Source organism: Pan troglodytes, chromosome 10 (assembly GCF_028858775.2).
Source record: "Pan troglodytes isolate AG18354 chromosome 10, NHGRI_mPanTro3-v2.0_pri, whole genome shotgun sequence".
NCBI classification, from domain to species: domain Eukaryota; kingdom Metazoa; phylum Chordata; class Mammalia; order Primates; family Hominidae; genus Pan; species Pan troglodytes.
In genome coordinates, this window is record NC_072408.2 from 130,615,051 (window position 1) to 130,631,559 (window position 16,509).

General features: G+C 44.5%; 1 protein-coding gene across 1 annotated transcript in view; it reads left to right on the plus strand.

The window, feature by feature from the left end:
- Positions 1 to 16,509, plus strand: part of DNAH10 (dynein axonemal heavy chain 10) — a 174,117-nt gene that overhangs the window by 30,116 nt on the left and 127,492 nt on the right. Inside the window, exons 12-18 of the mRNA XM_054663807.2 lie at positions 2,096 to 2,266; positions 4,815 to 4,991; positions 7,401 to 7,526; positions 8,371 to 8,543; positions 9,433 to 9,584; positions 12,126 to 12,290; positions 13,298 to 13,505. Coding sequence (XP_054519782.2) covers positions 2,096 to 2,266; positions 4,815 to 4,991; positions 7,401 to 7,526; positions 8,371 to 8,543; positions 9,433 to 9,584; positions 12,126 to 12,290; positions 13,298 to 13,505 — 1,172 coding nt within the window. The remainder of the gene's footprint in view (positions 1 to 2,095; positions 2,267 to 4,814; positions 4,992 to 7,400; positions 7,527 to 8,370; positions 8,544 to 9,432; positions 9,585 to 12,125; positions 12,291 to 13,297; positions 13,506 to 16,509) is intronic.

Here is a 16,509-nt window from a genome sequence, read left to right on the forward strand (position 1 = left end):
ATCAAAGTCACTTAATCAAGTGATACTAAAGGATTCATAATAAGAAAAAACAGCTCCATGCTTAACTCCTTCCTCATTCTTGCTGTCATTTTCCACAATTTTAGATGTTTCTTTTGTTGTTAACCCCTATATTTTTTTGAGAACAAGCCGATGTGGTTATTTTCTGATTTATTAATTTAGACTTCTGTTAACTTCTCAGAGTAGATACAGGCTGGACTGTCCCATTCCTAATCCCATTTGCCTCTCTGTCATCTAACACAGTTTCTTCATAACTTTTAGTTAAATTAATGACTAGTGTTTACTTATTATGTCTATGCAAATATTGTTCATTGCTGAGCTGGGAAGTCCATCATAACTACAATACCTTTCTTGGCCAACCTTCAGTTTTCCTGGAGTTAATAATTGCTTTTGTTTTTTATTTGCCTGGTTATTTATGTACCCATTGTTAATTTTTTCCAATTTCTCTAATATCTCTGCCACATCCCTATCAACAATAGCCTCTAAATACTTAAACATATCAGTGCCATTATTTACCTAGAGGCCTTCCTCCCAGAGCTCATTGTCCTCCTACTCTAGCTTGTTTACCTTTTTTTTCCTTTGTCCATTTTTTTTTTTTTTTTTTTGAGACAGAGTTTCGCTCTTGTTGCCCAGGCTGGAGTGTAATGGCGTGATCTTGGCTGACTGCAACCTCTGCCTCCTGGGTTCAAGCAATTCTCTTGCCTTGGCCTTCTGAGTAGCTGGGGTTACAGGTGTGTGCCACCACACCCAGCTAATTTTTGTGTTTTTTAGTAGAGACAGGGTTTCGCCATGTTGGCCAGGCTGGTCTTGAACTTCTGACTTCAAGTGATCCGCCTGCCTCAGCCTCTGAAAGTGCTGGGATTACAGGCATGAGCCACCACACCCGGCCAGCTTGTTTGCTTTTTGAGCCTGTTACAAAGCAGTCTAGGACCCTAGGACTTCCTATCTTCTCTCATCTGTGATGGATTTTCTATTTTCTAGATCTCACCTCTTCCTCTTTCCTTGTTTACTCCTTCGTTTTGCTGGAGCACATTTAGTAGCTTCCTAAGTAAGGTTTCATGCGACATATATTTTGTGAGTCTTATATGTATGAATTCTGAAATAACAGGTATAGAATCCAAGGTTGAAAATCACCTTTCTTTAGAAATTTGAAGTTTTTTAAATTGATTTCTAGCTTCCAATATTAGAAGTCTGATGTTATTCTTGAGTTAATTTTTCTAGAACTAACCTTCCACTCTTTTATAGAATGGAGTGGGGGTGGGAGGGATTGAGGCTGCAGAGTGGCCTGGCTGTGCAAGGTGAGAAAGGGATTCCCTGTTTGCCCCTCACCTTCGTGCACACTGACCCCCTTCCTGGGCCCAGTGCCTCCAAATGCTAAGCTTTCTGGAGTTTCTTCAAGGAACAAACAGGGACTCACTTGCGCCCCCTATTTTCAGCATTAGGTTGTAACTACCTGCCTTAGTTACTTTCTTTTTTTTTTCTTTTTTTTTTTGGAATGGAGTCTCGCTCTGTCGCCCAGGCTGGAGTGCAGTGGCGCCATCTCGGCTCACTACAGTCTCCGCCTCCTGGGTTCACACCGTTCTCCTGCCTCAGCCTCCAGAGTACCTGGGACTACAGGTGCCCACCACCACACCCGGCTAATTTTTTATATTGTTAGTAGAGACGGGGTTTCACCGTGTTAGCCAGGATGGTCTCGATCTCCTGACCTCGTGATCTGCCCGTCTCGGCCTCCCAAAGTACTGGGATTACAGGTGTGAGGCACTGCGCCCGGCCCTGCCTTCGTTACTTTCTTACTAAAAATTCCTGAACTATCTCCTCTGTTGTTGTGTCCTCTCCTGTATTTTTTGTTTATATGAGTTAATACTTTAAAAAATTCCTTTACCTTTGAACTGGTTGGGGAGAGAGATCAGGAAATCAACATAGCCAATCTCCCACTTTAAATTGGATACCAGCTTCCATTACTTATGCCATAGAAATCTGTCCCAAGCCACTGATTTTTTTTTTCTTATTTCTTGCCACTTTATTTTGGCAGGATAATTACAGGGGCATGAGGGTTGTTTTGTTGATTTTTTTGCAGGTTATTGAGAAAGAAGCAAAACATTTTATTGATGAATCTTTTAAGACGCTTCGATCTGCTGAAGCAGCATTTGACATGCTTTTAAAATTTAAGCACATTCGTTCACGGGAGGCTGTTAATCGACAAATGATGATGAAATTTAATGATATTCTTGCACAGTACTGTAAAGAGGTAATTGAAAAATCGATAGCTGCCATAGCATTAAAAATACACTTGGCAAAATGTGAACAATTGAATCCCACTATTGTCTGTCTTTCCCATCTGAATTCAGAGAAACTAGAATTTTCCCAAATTAGCATGTTACATAATACACGTAACCCAAACAAAGTGGGTTTGTTTATTTAGTGGAGAAATTCAATAAGAATTAAGTATATTATGATTTACTCCCATTGTGGTGGGCCCTGTGTGGGTTAGTAATAATCATGGTAGTAATAGTAATCATAGTTAACCATGTCCAAGGATCATATATGTATTTATAATTAACTCAGAACAATTTATCTGGTGCTCACATATCTCAAGTATGGTGTTAGGCACAGAGATAGAGAGATGAACAAAACGTGGATTCTGCTTTTAAAGAAGTCAGTATCTAGTTGGAGAAATAGACCAAAAAATGCTTATAATCTGCTGGGCACAGTGACTCATGCCTGTAATCCTAGCACCTTGGGAGGCCGAGGCCAGTGGATTGCTTGAGTTCAGGAGTTTGAGACCAGCCTAGGCAACATAGCAAAACTCCATCTCTACAAAAAATACAAAAATTATCCTGGTGTGGTGGCGCACACCTATGGTCTCAGCTACTTGGGAGGCAGAGGTGGGAGGATCACCTGGGCCAATGGAGGTCGAGGCTGCAGTGAGCCATGATCTTGCCACTGTACTCCAGCCTGGGCGACAGAGCGAGACTCCGTCTCAAAAAAAAAAAAAAAAAAAAAAAAAATGCTGGCCAGTCGCTGTGACTCATGCCTGTAATCTCAGCACTTGGGGAGGCCGAGGCAGGTGGATCACCTGAGGTCAGGAGTTCGAGACCAGCCTTGCCAACATGGTGAAACCCCCCTCTTTACTAAAAATACAAAAATTAGCCAGGCGTGGTGGTGGTGTCTGTAATCCCAGCTACTCAGGAGGCTGAGGCAGGTGAGTCGCTTGAACCCGGGAAGTGGAGGTTGCAGTGAGCTGAGATCGCGCGATTGCACTCCAGCCTGGGTGACGAGTGAAACTTCGTCTCAAAAAAAAAAAAAAGAAAAAAGAAAAAAATGCTTATAATCTTATGTAGAAGACAAAATGAGAATATGTGGAATGATTAGGTGAGCATAAGGTAGTATAAAAAAAGGCCTAAGGTGGTCTCCTGATGTCTTAGTTTCCCAATGCTGCTGGAACTAATGACCACAGATGCAGTGACTTAGAACAACACAGATTTATTCTCTTATGGTACTGGAGGTCAGAAGTTTGCCACGGGTGTCCCTGGGTTTAAATCGAGGTGTCAGCAGGGCTGTATTCCCTTCGGGAGTCTCTAGGGATGATTCAGTGCTTTGCTTTCCCCAAATTCTAGAAGTTCCTGGTTCCCTTTCATCTTTGAAGCCAGTGGTGGCCACTTTCACTTCAGATCACTCTGACCTCCTTTTCTGCCTCCTCCTTCCTGTTTTAGGACCCTTGTGACTACATAGAACCTCCCCAGAAAATTCAGGATAATTTATCTATTTTAAGATCAGCTGACTGACAACATTAATTCCATCTGCAACCATAATTCCCCTTTGTCATGTAACATTACATATTTTCAGCTTCTGGGGATTAGGACGTGGACATCTTTGGGAGGCGAGGCCATCATTGTGCCTGCCACACCTAATTACCCCCACGAGAGCTCAGATATGCTTCTTTTAAAAACACAGGTTTGGTGACTGTAGTCAATAACCTAATTATACATCTAACAGTAACTAAAAGAGTATAATTGGATTGTTTTTATAACACAAAGGATAAGTGCTTGAGGGGATGGACACCCCATTCTCCATGATGTGGTTATTATGCATAGCATGTTTATATCAAAACGTGCCCTATAGCCCATGAATATATATACTTTACCTGCAAAAACTAAAAACTAAAAATTAAAAAAAAACCAAAGGTCTGCCACTGTGGTCATGTCTAGAACAGATTTCCGGATTTCTAATAATTGGATCAAGCCAATATACACAGTGTGCATGCTCTGTAATTGTAAGGCAATTTGGAGCATTGCATATGTTAAAGAAAAGATTACTACAGCCGGGCTCGGTGGCTCACGCCTGTACTCGCAGCACTTTGGGACCCTGAGGTGGGCAGATCACCTGAGGTCAGGAGTTTGATACCTGCCTGGACAACATGGGGAAACACCATTTCTACCAAAAATACAAAAATTAGCCGGGCATAGTGGTGGGCGCCTGTAATCCCAGCTACTTGGGAGGCTGAGGCAAGAGATCACTTGAGCCTGGGAGGCGGAGGTTGCAGTGAGCCGAGATCATGCCACTGCACTCCAGCCTGGGCAATAGAGCGAGACTCTGCCTCAACAACAACAACAAAAAGATTACTACAGAGCATAAGAAAAAGTAGTAAATAATAAGTAAACGGTGAAAACACTATTCTGCATCTTAGAATATTTTTTGACCTTCCACTTTTGGTTTCCTTAAAGATTCAAATCTCATCTTTCTTGGCTAACCTGGCGATGTTTATCACTTACAGAAGCTGTTTGATTGCTTTTCAGATTGACATCATTAATAAAATCTTTGTCCAGAACCTTGAAAATCCACCACTGTATAAGAATCACCCTCCAGTAGCAGGTGCAATATACTGGGAACGATCTCTGTTCTTTCGGATTAAGCACACCATCCTCCGATTTCAAGAGGTACAAGAGATACTGGACAGTGATCGAGGACAGGAGGTATGTTGCTCTTGCTAGAATTGGCTCCTTTTGTATTTGATTTTTTTTTTTTTTTGAGATGGAGTCTCGCTCTGTCGCCCAGGCTGGAGTGCAGTGGCGCAATCTCGGCTCACTGCAACCTCCGCCTCCCAGGTTCAAGCGATTCTCTTGCCTCAGCCTCCCGAGTAGCTGGGACTACAGGCATGTGCCACCACGTCCGGCTAATTTTTTTGTATTTTTAGCAGAGGTGGGATTTTACCGTGTTAGCCAGGATGGTCTGGATTTCCTGACCTCGTGATCTGCCCACCTGGGCCTCCCAAAGTGCTGGGATTACAGGCGTAAGCCATAGCACCCGGCCCTGTATTTAATGTTTTAATCCTAGACTGGCTGCCCTCCCCGATCCCATCCAGGAGAAGCATTAGATCAGGCTGCTGCTGCCATGCAGCACACTATGTAGAGTGGCCCATTTGAGAAGCAGCTCAATTTCAGACCCATGCCTGTGAGTTAGAGGGTCTTTCTGTTGTCCTTGCATTCATGCTCATAGTAAACTGCCTTTTGCGTTCCTTCTTTTTCTTTTTCTTTTTTTTTAAAACAAGGTCTTGCTGTGTTGCCCAGGCTGGAGTGCAGTGGCATGATCACAGCTCACTGCAGCCTTGACCTTCTGGGTTTAAGCGATCCTCCTGCCTCAGCCTCCCGAGTAGCGGGGCCTACAGGTGTGGGCCACCACGCCTGGCCCATTTTTGTATTTTTTGTAGAGATGAGGTTGCACCATGTTGCCTGCCCAGGCTGGTCTCAAACTCCTGAGCTCAAGCAATCTGTCCACCTCGGCCTCCCAAAGTGTTGGGCTTACAGGCGTGAGCCACTGCACATGGCCTGTGTTCTTTCTCTTTGGCATCTTAATACAGAAGACATCTTCCAGAATGTGGTCATGTGGGCTTCTTCCTGTATTGAATTTTCAGCTTCTTTGGAGGATGCCTACCATCTTTTCGATATGATCTCACCCCCCACCCATGGATTTTTATATGTTATATAGTAGAGGCTGGTAAGCCATTTCTTTGAAGATCCAGATAGTAAATATTTTAGGGGTTTGGACAATTTCTCTGCAACGACTCAACCTGTCGTTGCGGCAATAAAGTATCCCCCAGATAATACGTTTTGAACAGGCGTGGCTGTGTCCAATAAAACTTTATTTATGGATGCTGAATTTGAATTTCATATCTTTTTCTTGAGTTACAAAGCATTATTATTATTTTGATTTCTTTTTAATCATCTAAATCATTTCCTTCTCTTCATGTAAAAGCTGTTCTTAGTTCATGGGTAGAGACCAAGGCAGTTCTTGGACTGTGGTTTGCAGAAGGCTGCCAGTCAACCTAGATTTCAAGTTATCAACTATATTAGTCCATTTTGCTATAAAGAAACTGGGTAATTTATAAGAAAAGAGGTTTAATTGGCTCACAGTTCTGCAGGCTGTACAGGAAGCATAGCCTTCCTGGGAGGTCCCAGGAAACTCCCAATCATGGTGGAAGGCAAAGTGGGGGCAGGTACCTCACACAGTGGGAGCAGGAGCAAGAGAGAGTGAAGGGGCAGGTGCTGCCCACTTTCACTTGAGCAGATCTCCCAAGAACTCACTCAGCATCACCAGGACAGTCCCAAGAGAGGTGGTGGTGCAAACCATTCACGAGAATTCCGCCTTCGTGATCCAGTTGCCTCCCAGCAGGCCCCACCTCCAACACTGGGGATTACAATGCAGTATGAGATTTGGGAGGACAGAGATCTGTGCTATATCACCATCGCAGACCAACTCTCCAAGCTTTGGGAAAATCTATTGACTTCCTTTTTCAAAATGTGTTTATATCTAATACTATTTTATATTATATTATTTAATATTATATAACTATATATTATTTATTATTATATTAACATTTTTATTTATTATATTTATAATGTATGTATACAAAATTATGTAGAAAGATATGAAAAAATGTTTATATATAATTATATAAAAATGACCAGGTGCAGTGGCTCACACCTGTAATCTCAGCACTTTGAAAGGCCGAGGTGGGCAGATCACCTGAGGTCAGGAGTTCAAGACCAGCCTGGCCAACATGGTGAAACCCTGTCTCTACTAAAATACAAAAATTAGCTGGGTGTGGTGGCATGTGCCTGTAATCCTAGCTACTTGGGAGGCTGAGGCAGGAGAATCGCTCGAGCCCGGGAGGCGAAGGATGTAGTGAGCTGAGATCGCGCTACTACACTCCAGCCTGGGCGACAGAGTGAGACTCCGTCTCCAAAAAAAAAAAAAAAAAAATTATATAATGTTTATAATAATTTATATATTATATTTATAATTTGTATAAATTATCTGTGTAGAGCGAGATGAAAAATGTTATTTTCAAGGACAAAATGACGGTTGCTTGAATTCTTTGATAGGTCAAACAAAAATATTTGGAAGTGGGTAGGACAATGAAGGAGTATGAAGACAGAAAGTATGAGCAGTGGATGGAGGTGACGGAGCAGGTGCTGCCAGCTCTCATGAAGAAGAGCCTTTTGACCAAGGTACGCTGCCCACGCCCTCATTCCCGATTGCCGCGTGAGACGATGGCGTCTGCCACATTTTCTCAAGGCTTGATTTGTTGACATTCATGAAGTTGGGTCAGTTTCCAGAATCAAAGACAAGGAAGGGCTAGGGGAGGAGGAGAAAGGAAAGAGTGGAGATGGCACGATGCCATGGCTAGGACGCGGGCTGGAAACGGGCAGCCCTACTGACTTCTTGGGCAAGTGGCTGAACACCAAGCCTCCGTTTCCCCATTTATGAAATGCGTTTTATAAATCAGATGATGTAGACAAGCAAAGGGTTGGTTGAATCATATATGAAACAGAGCTGACAGCTGGCCATCTTTAACCTGCAGAAAAATGCCATTCCACCTGATTCATCCTCTTCTACAGCTCTGGGCCCGGCACTTGGCGAATGCTTGATAAACGAACACCTGCCGTTAGGGAGGAAAGATGCAGCCTGGCAGTTTTAGGTCTTTGGTTCCTGAAATCCTGACGTAGGGACCAAAGCAAGTGGAGAGGGCCAGGTGGGACCCCTAGGGAACAGGTGGGCTCAGATCCAACCAAAGAGGCAACTGCTCCATGTCAGATTTTCCAGTGTTTCAAGGGAAGGCAGAAGGAATTTTTAGGTGAAATTGCTCCATTTTCAAATGCCGGCAACTGAATTGATTCTTCAGAATCTCCGTTCACCAAACAAAATACATATTCCAGCCAGTTCCAGCCAGCACCCCCGTCTGGTGAAGGGCCCAGTGTTGATCTTTTTCATGTTCACTTTTGGTGTGGGTTGTGTTGATCCAACTGTCTCTTGGACTGCCCTGGCCGCGCTGATGGGATGTCTCTTCCACAGTCTTCCATTGCCACAGAGGAGCCTTCGACTTTAGAAAGGGGAGCTGTTTTTGCAATCAACTTTTCACCGGCTCTCAGAGAGATTATTAATGAAACAAAGTACTTAGAGCAGCTGGGGTTCACTGTCCCTGAATTAGCAAGAAATGTTGCTCTCCAGGAAGACAAATTCCTTAGGTAAAAAAATTCTTCTTTTAGCAGTAAGCTTTTTGTTCTTGGGACCCCTTTACGCTCTTAAAAATTATTGAGGACCCCTCCAAAAGCTTTCATTTTTGTGGATTCTATAATTATGAATTCTTACCACATTAGAAATTGAAGCTAAGGCCTGGGTGTTGTGGTGCTACCTGTAGTCTCAGCTACTTGGGAGGCCTAGGTGGGAGGATTCCTTGAACCTGGGAGATTGAGGCTGCAGTGAACCATGATTGCTCTATCTCCAGCCTGGGAGACAGAGCGAGACCCTGTATCCAAAAAAAAAAAAAAAGAAGAAAAAAAAATTGAAGCTAAGAAAAGTTTAAAATATGGGGTTGGGTGTGGTGGCTCACGCCTGTAATCCCAGTACTTTGGGAGGCTGAGGCGGGCAGATCATGAGGTCAGGAGTTCAAGACCAGCCTGGCCAGCATGGTGAAACCCCATCTCTACTAAAACTACAAAAATGAGCTGGGCGTGGTGGCTCATGCCTGTAGTCTCAGCTACTTGGGAGGCTGAGGCAGGAGAATTGCCTGAACCTGGCAGGCAGAGGTTGCAGTGAGCCGAGATCGTGCCACTGCACTCCAGCCTAGGCGACAGAGCGAGACTCCATCTCAAAAAAAAAAAGAAAAGTTTAAAATAGGGATCAACAATAGTAAACCTATTTCATGTAATATAAATAACATCTTTAATGAGAAGTAACCAATATTTTCCAAAAAAGAAAGTTAATGAGAAGAGTGATGTTTTAAATTTCTGCAAATCTCTCGATCAAGGTTGGTCTTGATCGAGACCACGGTCTTTTGTAATCTCTTGACCGCAAAAGCTTTTGATGAGCTTAAAGGTGCTCTCCTCAGGTTTATGACATTCCTGTCATGTGCAGGTACACAGATGGGATACAGCGCATGTTGGATCATTATCACATGCTCATGGGAACGTTAAACGATGCGGAGTCTGTGCTTCTCAACGATCATTCCCAGGAACTGCTCCGAGTGTTTAGGTCGGGATATAAGAGGTTGAACTGGAACTCACTAGGTAACGTCATTCATCTATTGATTGCCTTTTAGACTTGGGATGCAAAGTAATTCTTTTAGGTTGTTTTATTTGAATTACCATTTTCATATGTTTATAGAGACAATTAACAATTTTTAAGGGTTAAGAAATACAAGTTGCGGAACTTAGAACTGATCTCCAGGCTGTCGTTGGGATGAAGATAAGATGGGTGACATTTTCACACTCTGCAGACCCAAAGCACATTTCTCCCAAAAGAAGGTCACCTTTACTTTTATTTTTTTAATTAAAAATGTAATTTGGAGGTAATTATAGATTCACATGCAGTTATTAAGAATTACGACAGAGGGAGCCTTCGTACCCTTCAGTCATTTTCCCTAAGTAGTAACTTCTTGCAAAACTAGAAGATCACAACCAAGATATTGACATTGATACAGTCGAGATAGAGAGCATTTTCAACACCACAGCGAGTACTGTCAAGGCCACTTCCCTCCCATCCTTGCCCTCTCCTTAATCCCTGGCAACCATGAATCTTTATTCAATTTCTGTAGTGTTGTCATTTCAGAGTGTTATATAAATGAGATAACACATAGCCCTTTTTTGATTTGGCTCTTCTTGCTCAGCCTAAGTCTTCAAAGATCTGCCCTTGTTGGATGTGTCAACAGTCTGTGGATTTTCGAAGCATACCCCACGGTATCAATCTACCATAGTTTGTTCAGCCTTTCACCTTTTGAAGGACAACTAGGTTGTTTCCGGTTTTGGCTCTTACGAATAAAGCTGCTATAAACATTTGTGTACAGGGTTTTGTGTGAACAGGAGTCTTCACTTTTTCTGGGATAAATGCCCAGGAGTGCAGTTGCTGAGTTGCACGGTAGTTGCATGTTTAGTTTAAGGTTGTTGTTATTGTTGTTGTTTTTTTTTTTTTTTTTTGAGACGGAGTCTCGCTCTGTCGCCCAGGCTGGATTGCAGTGGCGCGATCTCGGCTCACTGCAAGCTCCGCCTCCCGGGTTCACGCCATTCTCCTGCCTCAGCCTCCCGAGTAGCTGGGACTACAGGCGCCCGCTACCACGCCCGGCTAATTTTTTGTATTTTTAGTAGAGACGGGGTTTCACCGTGTTAGCCAGGATGGTCTCGATCTCCTGACCTCGTGATCCGCCCGCCTCGGCCTCCCAAAGTGCTGGGATTACAGGCGTGAGCCACCGCGCCCGGCCGTTATTGTTGTTTTGAGATGGAGTTTCGCTCTTGTTGTCCAGGCTGGAGTGCAGTGGGGCAATCTCGGCTCACTGCAATCTTCACCTCCTGGGTTCAAGCGATTCTCCTGCCTCAGCCTCCCGAGTAGCTTGGATTATAGGCACCTGCCACCACTTCTGGCTCACTTTTGTATTTTTAGTAGAGACAGGGTTTTGCCATGTTGGCCAGGTTGGTCTTGAACTCCTGGCCTCAAGTGATCCATCCGCCTTGGCCTTTCAAAGTGCTGGGATTACAGGCGTGAGCCACCACCTGTGGCCTTTTTTTGTTTTTGTTTTTGTTTTACTGTCATGCTGTCTTACAGGGCGGCTGTGCCATTTTACATTTCCATCATCAATATATGAGTGACTTGGTTTCTCTGCATCCTGGCCCATTTTGCTGTCACTTTTTTTTTTTTTTTAAATTTTGGCCGTCTGATAGCTGTGTAATGATATCTCATGGTTCTGATTTGACTTCTGTAATGGCTAATGGTGTTGAGCATCTTTTCATGTGCTAATAAGCACAAATATGTCATGTGTATGGCCTCTTCAGCAACACGTCTTTTTATGTCTTTTGCCTATTTTCTAATTAGATTGTTTGTTTTCTTTACTGTTGAGTTTTGAGCATCCTTGGTATACTCTAGATACTCGTCTTTTATTGGATGTGTGGTTTGCAGCTATTTTCTCCCACTCTGTCGCTTGTCTTTTCTTTCTCGTAGGAGGGCCTGTGGTAGTGCAAAAACTGTAAATTTCAACTAAGTCCAGTGTATCAATTTTTCCTTTAATGGGTTCTACTTTTGCTGTCAAGTCGAAGAATCATAAGTTTTTTTCTCTCCTTGTGTTTTGTTTCTAAAAATGTTATAGTATGATGTTTCCCAGTATAGTCTGTGATCCACTTTGGGGTTTTTATTTTCATAAAGTGAGACCGATCTTAAGTACTTAGCCCGAGTTTACTGTTCATGTTCTTGCTGTTCGTCTAAGCTCCAGGCCAGAGGAGGCTGCGGGCAGGTGGCGCAGAGTGGAGGTTCAGGGAGCTCCAGCAGTGAGAAGACAGCTAGGCTTGATAGTCCCTTTCTCCCCATGGTGCTCCAGCCAGGGCCGTGCTAACATTTGAATAGAAGAGATGCATTGCTTGGTTGATTCTGGGCTCAGGACTCCTTGTCCCAGTCCCTTAGGGTTCAAAGTGGATCTTTGCCAGCCCAAAGACCCAAGGGGTTGGAATGAGCGGGTCTTTCCTGCAAAGGGATGCCAGTATTAACATCACAGACGTTGGTGGGGGGATGTGGAAAGACAGAGTTGAAAGCCAAATGTCTTTCTTTCTTTCTTTCTTTCTTCAAAGGTATTGGTGACTATATAACTGGTTGCAAACAGGCCATTGGGAAATTTGAGTCTCTCGTCCACCAGATTCATAAGAATGCAGATGACATTTCTTCCAGGCTGACATTAATAGAGGCCATAAATCTCTTTAAATATCCAGCTGCTAAAAGTGAGGAAGAACTCCCAGGTAGATCTGACTTCTGGGTTCTCCAGTTATGGAATTAATGAGAAAATATATTGTATATACATACATGTGTATATATGTACCTATAAATATACGTATGTATTTGTATGTTCCATGAATGGCATCAAACCATTTCTAATGCTCTCAGTCATTTACTTGAAAGAATCACGGGTAGCTATTACTTTTTGTCATGTTTTATATATTGCTTAGTTTAACAAATTCATGTTTATTTGTTTTTGTTTTGTTTTTTTCTGAGACGAGGGCTCACTATGTTGCCCAGGCTGGTCTTGGACTCCTGGCCTCAAGTGATCCTCCCACCTCATCTGCGAAAGCCTGTGGTACTCTGTTGATAACTTTGTAACAGTAAAGCTAGTTGTATTTTTTATGGGCTCACATTTACTTGTTAAAGAAAGATACTTTAGGCCGGGCGCGGTGGCTCACGCCTGTAATCCCAGCACCTTGGGAGGCTGAGGCAGGCGGATCACAAGGTCAGGAGATCGAGACCATCCTGGCTAACACGGTGAAACCCTGTCTCTACTAAAAATACAAAAAATTAGCCGGGCGTGGTGGTGGGCACCTGTAGTCCCAGCTACTCGGGAGGCTAAGGCAGGAGAATGGCGTCAACCTGGGAGGCGGAGCTTGCAGTGAGCCCAGATCGCACCACTGCAGCACTCCAGCCTGGGTGACAGAGTGAGACTCCGTCTCAAAAAAAAAAGAAAGATACTTTAAGTGGTCTTAGACTAGTCAACAAGGAATTCAAGATATGTCAACAAAGAATTGAAGAAAAACAAGATTGCCCAAAAGTATAAAAGCCACTGGATGTGCGTAACTGGTTGTCATTTATTTGTTGCTTAGTGTGTGTTCCGATATTGACTTATGTTCTGCTTTGTGCTGAGGTTGGAGGCTGGTTTTGGTTTTTTTTAAGACACACAGCTCATGTTTGGATTGCCTTTTGAGTGCTGTCCTTCCCTGTGTTCGTGGACAGCTCTAACAGACATCTTTCTCTCCAGGCGTGAAGGAATTTTTTGAACACATTGAGCGAGAAAGGGCCAGCGACGTGGACCACATGGTCCGGTGGTATCTTGCCATTGGACCGCTGCTGACCAAAGTTGAGGGCCTGGTCGTCCACACCAACACAGGCAAGGCCCCCAAGCTGGCCTCCTACTACAAACACTGGGAAAAGAAGATTTATGAGGTCCTGACAAAGCTCATCCTGAAGTAAGTTCATCTTGTTGCATGTTTTAAAATGGTGTGTGTAGATTAAAACAGTTGACAAATATGGACAGTTAGAGGGGGTGGCAAGGTAGAGAATGAAAATCAGTTAGATGGTCAGAGGCTTTCTGGCAGAAGGGCACTCACAGAATGGAGGGATGACCTTCATGATCTTGTTAGGCCCCTCAACATTCCAAAAAAGCAAGGATCCCTCTCCCCACTTCAACTGTCTGAAAGCCATCGTGAGCCTGTGTTCAGCTGGCAGCAGAGAATTGCTGTCACTCAATATTGGCCAGAATCCCAGAGGACTTCCTTGTTCATGTTGAGAGTGACAGACGTGAAGGACACATGGCCTATTCCTTGCTGATTTCAAGTCAACCCCTAGTTAGCGCGGTCTGTGCGTGTTGAATGCCTGTTTCATGTGCCAGCCTCTGACACGCCAGACTCTGTCCCTTCCCTCCTGGGCCTCACTCTCAGCAGCTCAGCCAGACCAGCTGGAAGCTGAGTGCCTGGACCCCATCGCGTTGGTGGCCCACAGACTGTTCTGGGGTGTGAGGCTGACAGTTTAGGATCATTCTAGGAAACCAGCCTGTGAAATCCATCACCGTTACCGTCACGTCTATATTGTCAAGAGTAGTGTTCATTTTATCACGCAATGTCTTCCTTATGAAGGGGAACTCCAGAAGAAATGACTCTAGTTCCTTCTTTGACCCCAGCCTCACATTCTTCTCTTCTTTTCTTTTCTTTTTTTTTTTGTTTGAGATGGAGTCTCGCTCTGTCGCCCAGGCTGGAGTGCAGTGGCGCGATCTCAGCTCAAGCTCCGCCGCCCGGGTTCAGGCCATTCTCCTGCCTCAGCCTCCCTAGTAGCTGGGACTACAGGCACGTGCCACCACGCCTGGCTAATTTTTTGTATTTTTAGTAGAGACAGGGTTTCACCGTGTTAGCCAGGATGGTCTCGATCTCCTGACCTCATGATCCGCCCGCCTCGGCCTCCCAAAGTGCTGGGATTACAGGCGTGAGCCACTGTGCCCGGCCACCCTGCCTGACATTTTTCTTTTTCATTTTTTGCTTTCATTTTCTTGTTTGGTTTTTAAGTGATACGGACTCCATGGATTGTTGACTTCATAGCTTTCCCTTTCACGTTGGCTGCTAGGAAGCTTAGAACCAAATTTGTGGCCTAAATGCAGCAAGTGCGTAGGTATCTATGATTCACATTTTAGTCTCATCTGAACACATAGGAAAGCTTACCTTGCACCATGTTCTGTGCTGGACTCTTTCCAATTCTCATCCCTGTTTTACAGAGGAGGATACAGAATCTTGGCAGGTTAAGTGACTCGTCCGGGACCACACAGCCAGTAAGAGAAAGGGCTGGGATTTGAACCTGGGCAGTCCGACTCCAGTATCATTTCCTGAAATGGTGTCTGATTAGTGTCTTCTTCGTTCCTTACTTTACCTCACTTTGATTTTAGGATCTCTTACTGCAGTTAAAGTATCTTTGTGAGCTGCTAAAAATCTCTTTTGGAATAATACACTGAAAAATAAAACAAAAACCTTTGGTCTTCTTGTTTTCTGGACCCAGTTTGGCAAACTTCTCTAAGTTGATCCTTTAAATAACTCTGTTTTCTGTGTATTTCATTTATTCTCTGTTACTACTTTTAATTTAGATTCCTAAAGCAGTCCCTTACATGGAGCTGCCTCCTATAGTGTTTCCCTTACTAATATGCTATATATTTTTTTTTTTTGAGACGGAGTCTTGCTCTGTTGCCCAGGCTGGAGTGCAGTGGCGCAATCTTGGCTCACTGCAACCTCCGCCTTCTGGGTTCACACCATTCTCCTGCCTCAGCCTCCTGAGTAGCTGGGACTACAGGTGCCCACCACCACGCCCAGCTAATTCTTTTGTATTTTTAGTAGAGACGGAGTTCCACTGTGTTAGCCAGGATGGTCTCAATGTCCTGACCTCGTGATCTGCCTGCCTTGGCCTCCCAAAGTTCTGGGATTACAGGCGTGAGCCACCGCGCCCGGCCCTGCTATGTTTTCTTTTGATCCACTTATTAACTCATTCATTCATTTGTTCATCCATCCATCCATCATCCATCCATCCATCCATCTATTCATTCACTCATCCATCCACACATTCATCCACACATCCATCCATCCATCCATCCATCCATCCATCCATCCATCCATCCAAGGTTGAGTAAAGCCTGCCCTGTGCTGCCTGTTGGATTAGACTCTGGTCACAGACAAGGCCCCTGTATCCTTGCAGTTTCTCTAACCTCATAGAGAAGGCAGGACACAGGGAAACAGACATAGAAGAGATGAGTTCTGTAAAAGAAATAAAGCAGCCTCGTGTTCTGGGGAGAGAATGGAGTTGCTGCTGTAATTGGGTGGTCAAGAAAGACCCCGGAAATTCCACGTTTTAGTAGAGACCTGAAGATGAGGAGTGAGCTGAAAGGGGGAAGAGCTTTCTGGGGGAAGCCAAAAACTGCTGTGAAGACCCACAGGTGGGCCTTTGGTCAGTGGAAGAAACAGAAAGAAGGAAGGATGAGATGGAAGGAGGGGATGAAGCTGGAGAGGCTGGCAGGGGTGGATCAGGTCACAGGGAGCCTGGGAAGCCACGGCAGGGAGCTTGCATTTTATCTGACAGCCATGGGAGGCTGCTGGAGTGTTTTCAACTGGAGAAAGAGGAGGAGAGGGAGGGAGAGAGAAACAGGGAGAGGGATCGAGAGAGAGAGGTGGAGAGAGAGGGAGAGGGGGAGAGAGAGAGAGATAAGGAGGGGGGAAGAGGGAGAGAGGAAGGGAGAAGCCTGGAGAGGGAGAGAGAAACAGGAAGAGGGAGAGAGAGAGGTGAAGAGAGAGGGGAGAGAGAGAAGAGAGAAGGGGAGGGAAAAGGAGAAGGAGGGAGGGAGAGGGTGAGAGAGGGAGGTGGGGTGAGAGGGAGAGGGGGAGAGAGGAACAGAGAGGAAGAGGGAGAGAGAGAGGTGGAGAGAGAGGAGAGAGAGAGAAGGGG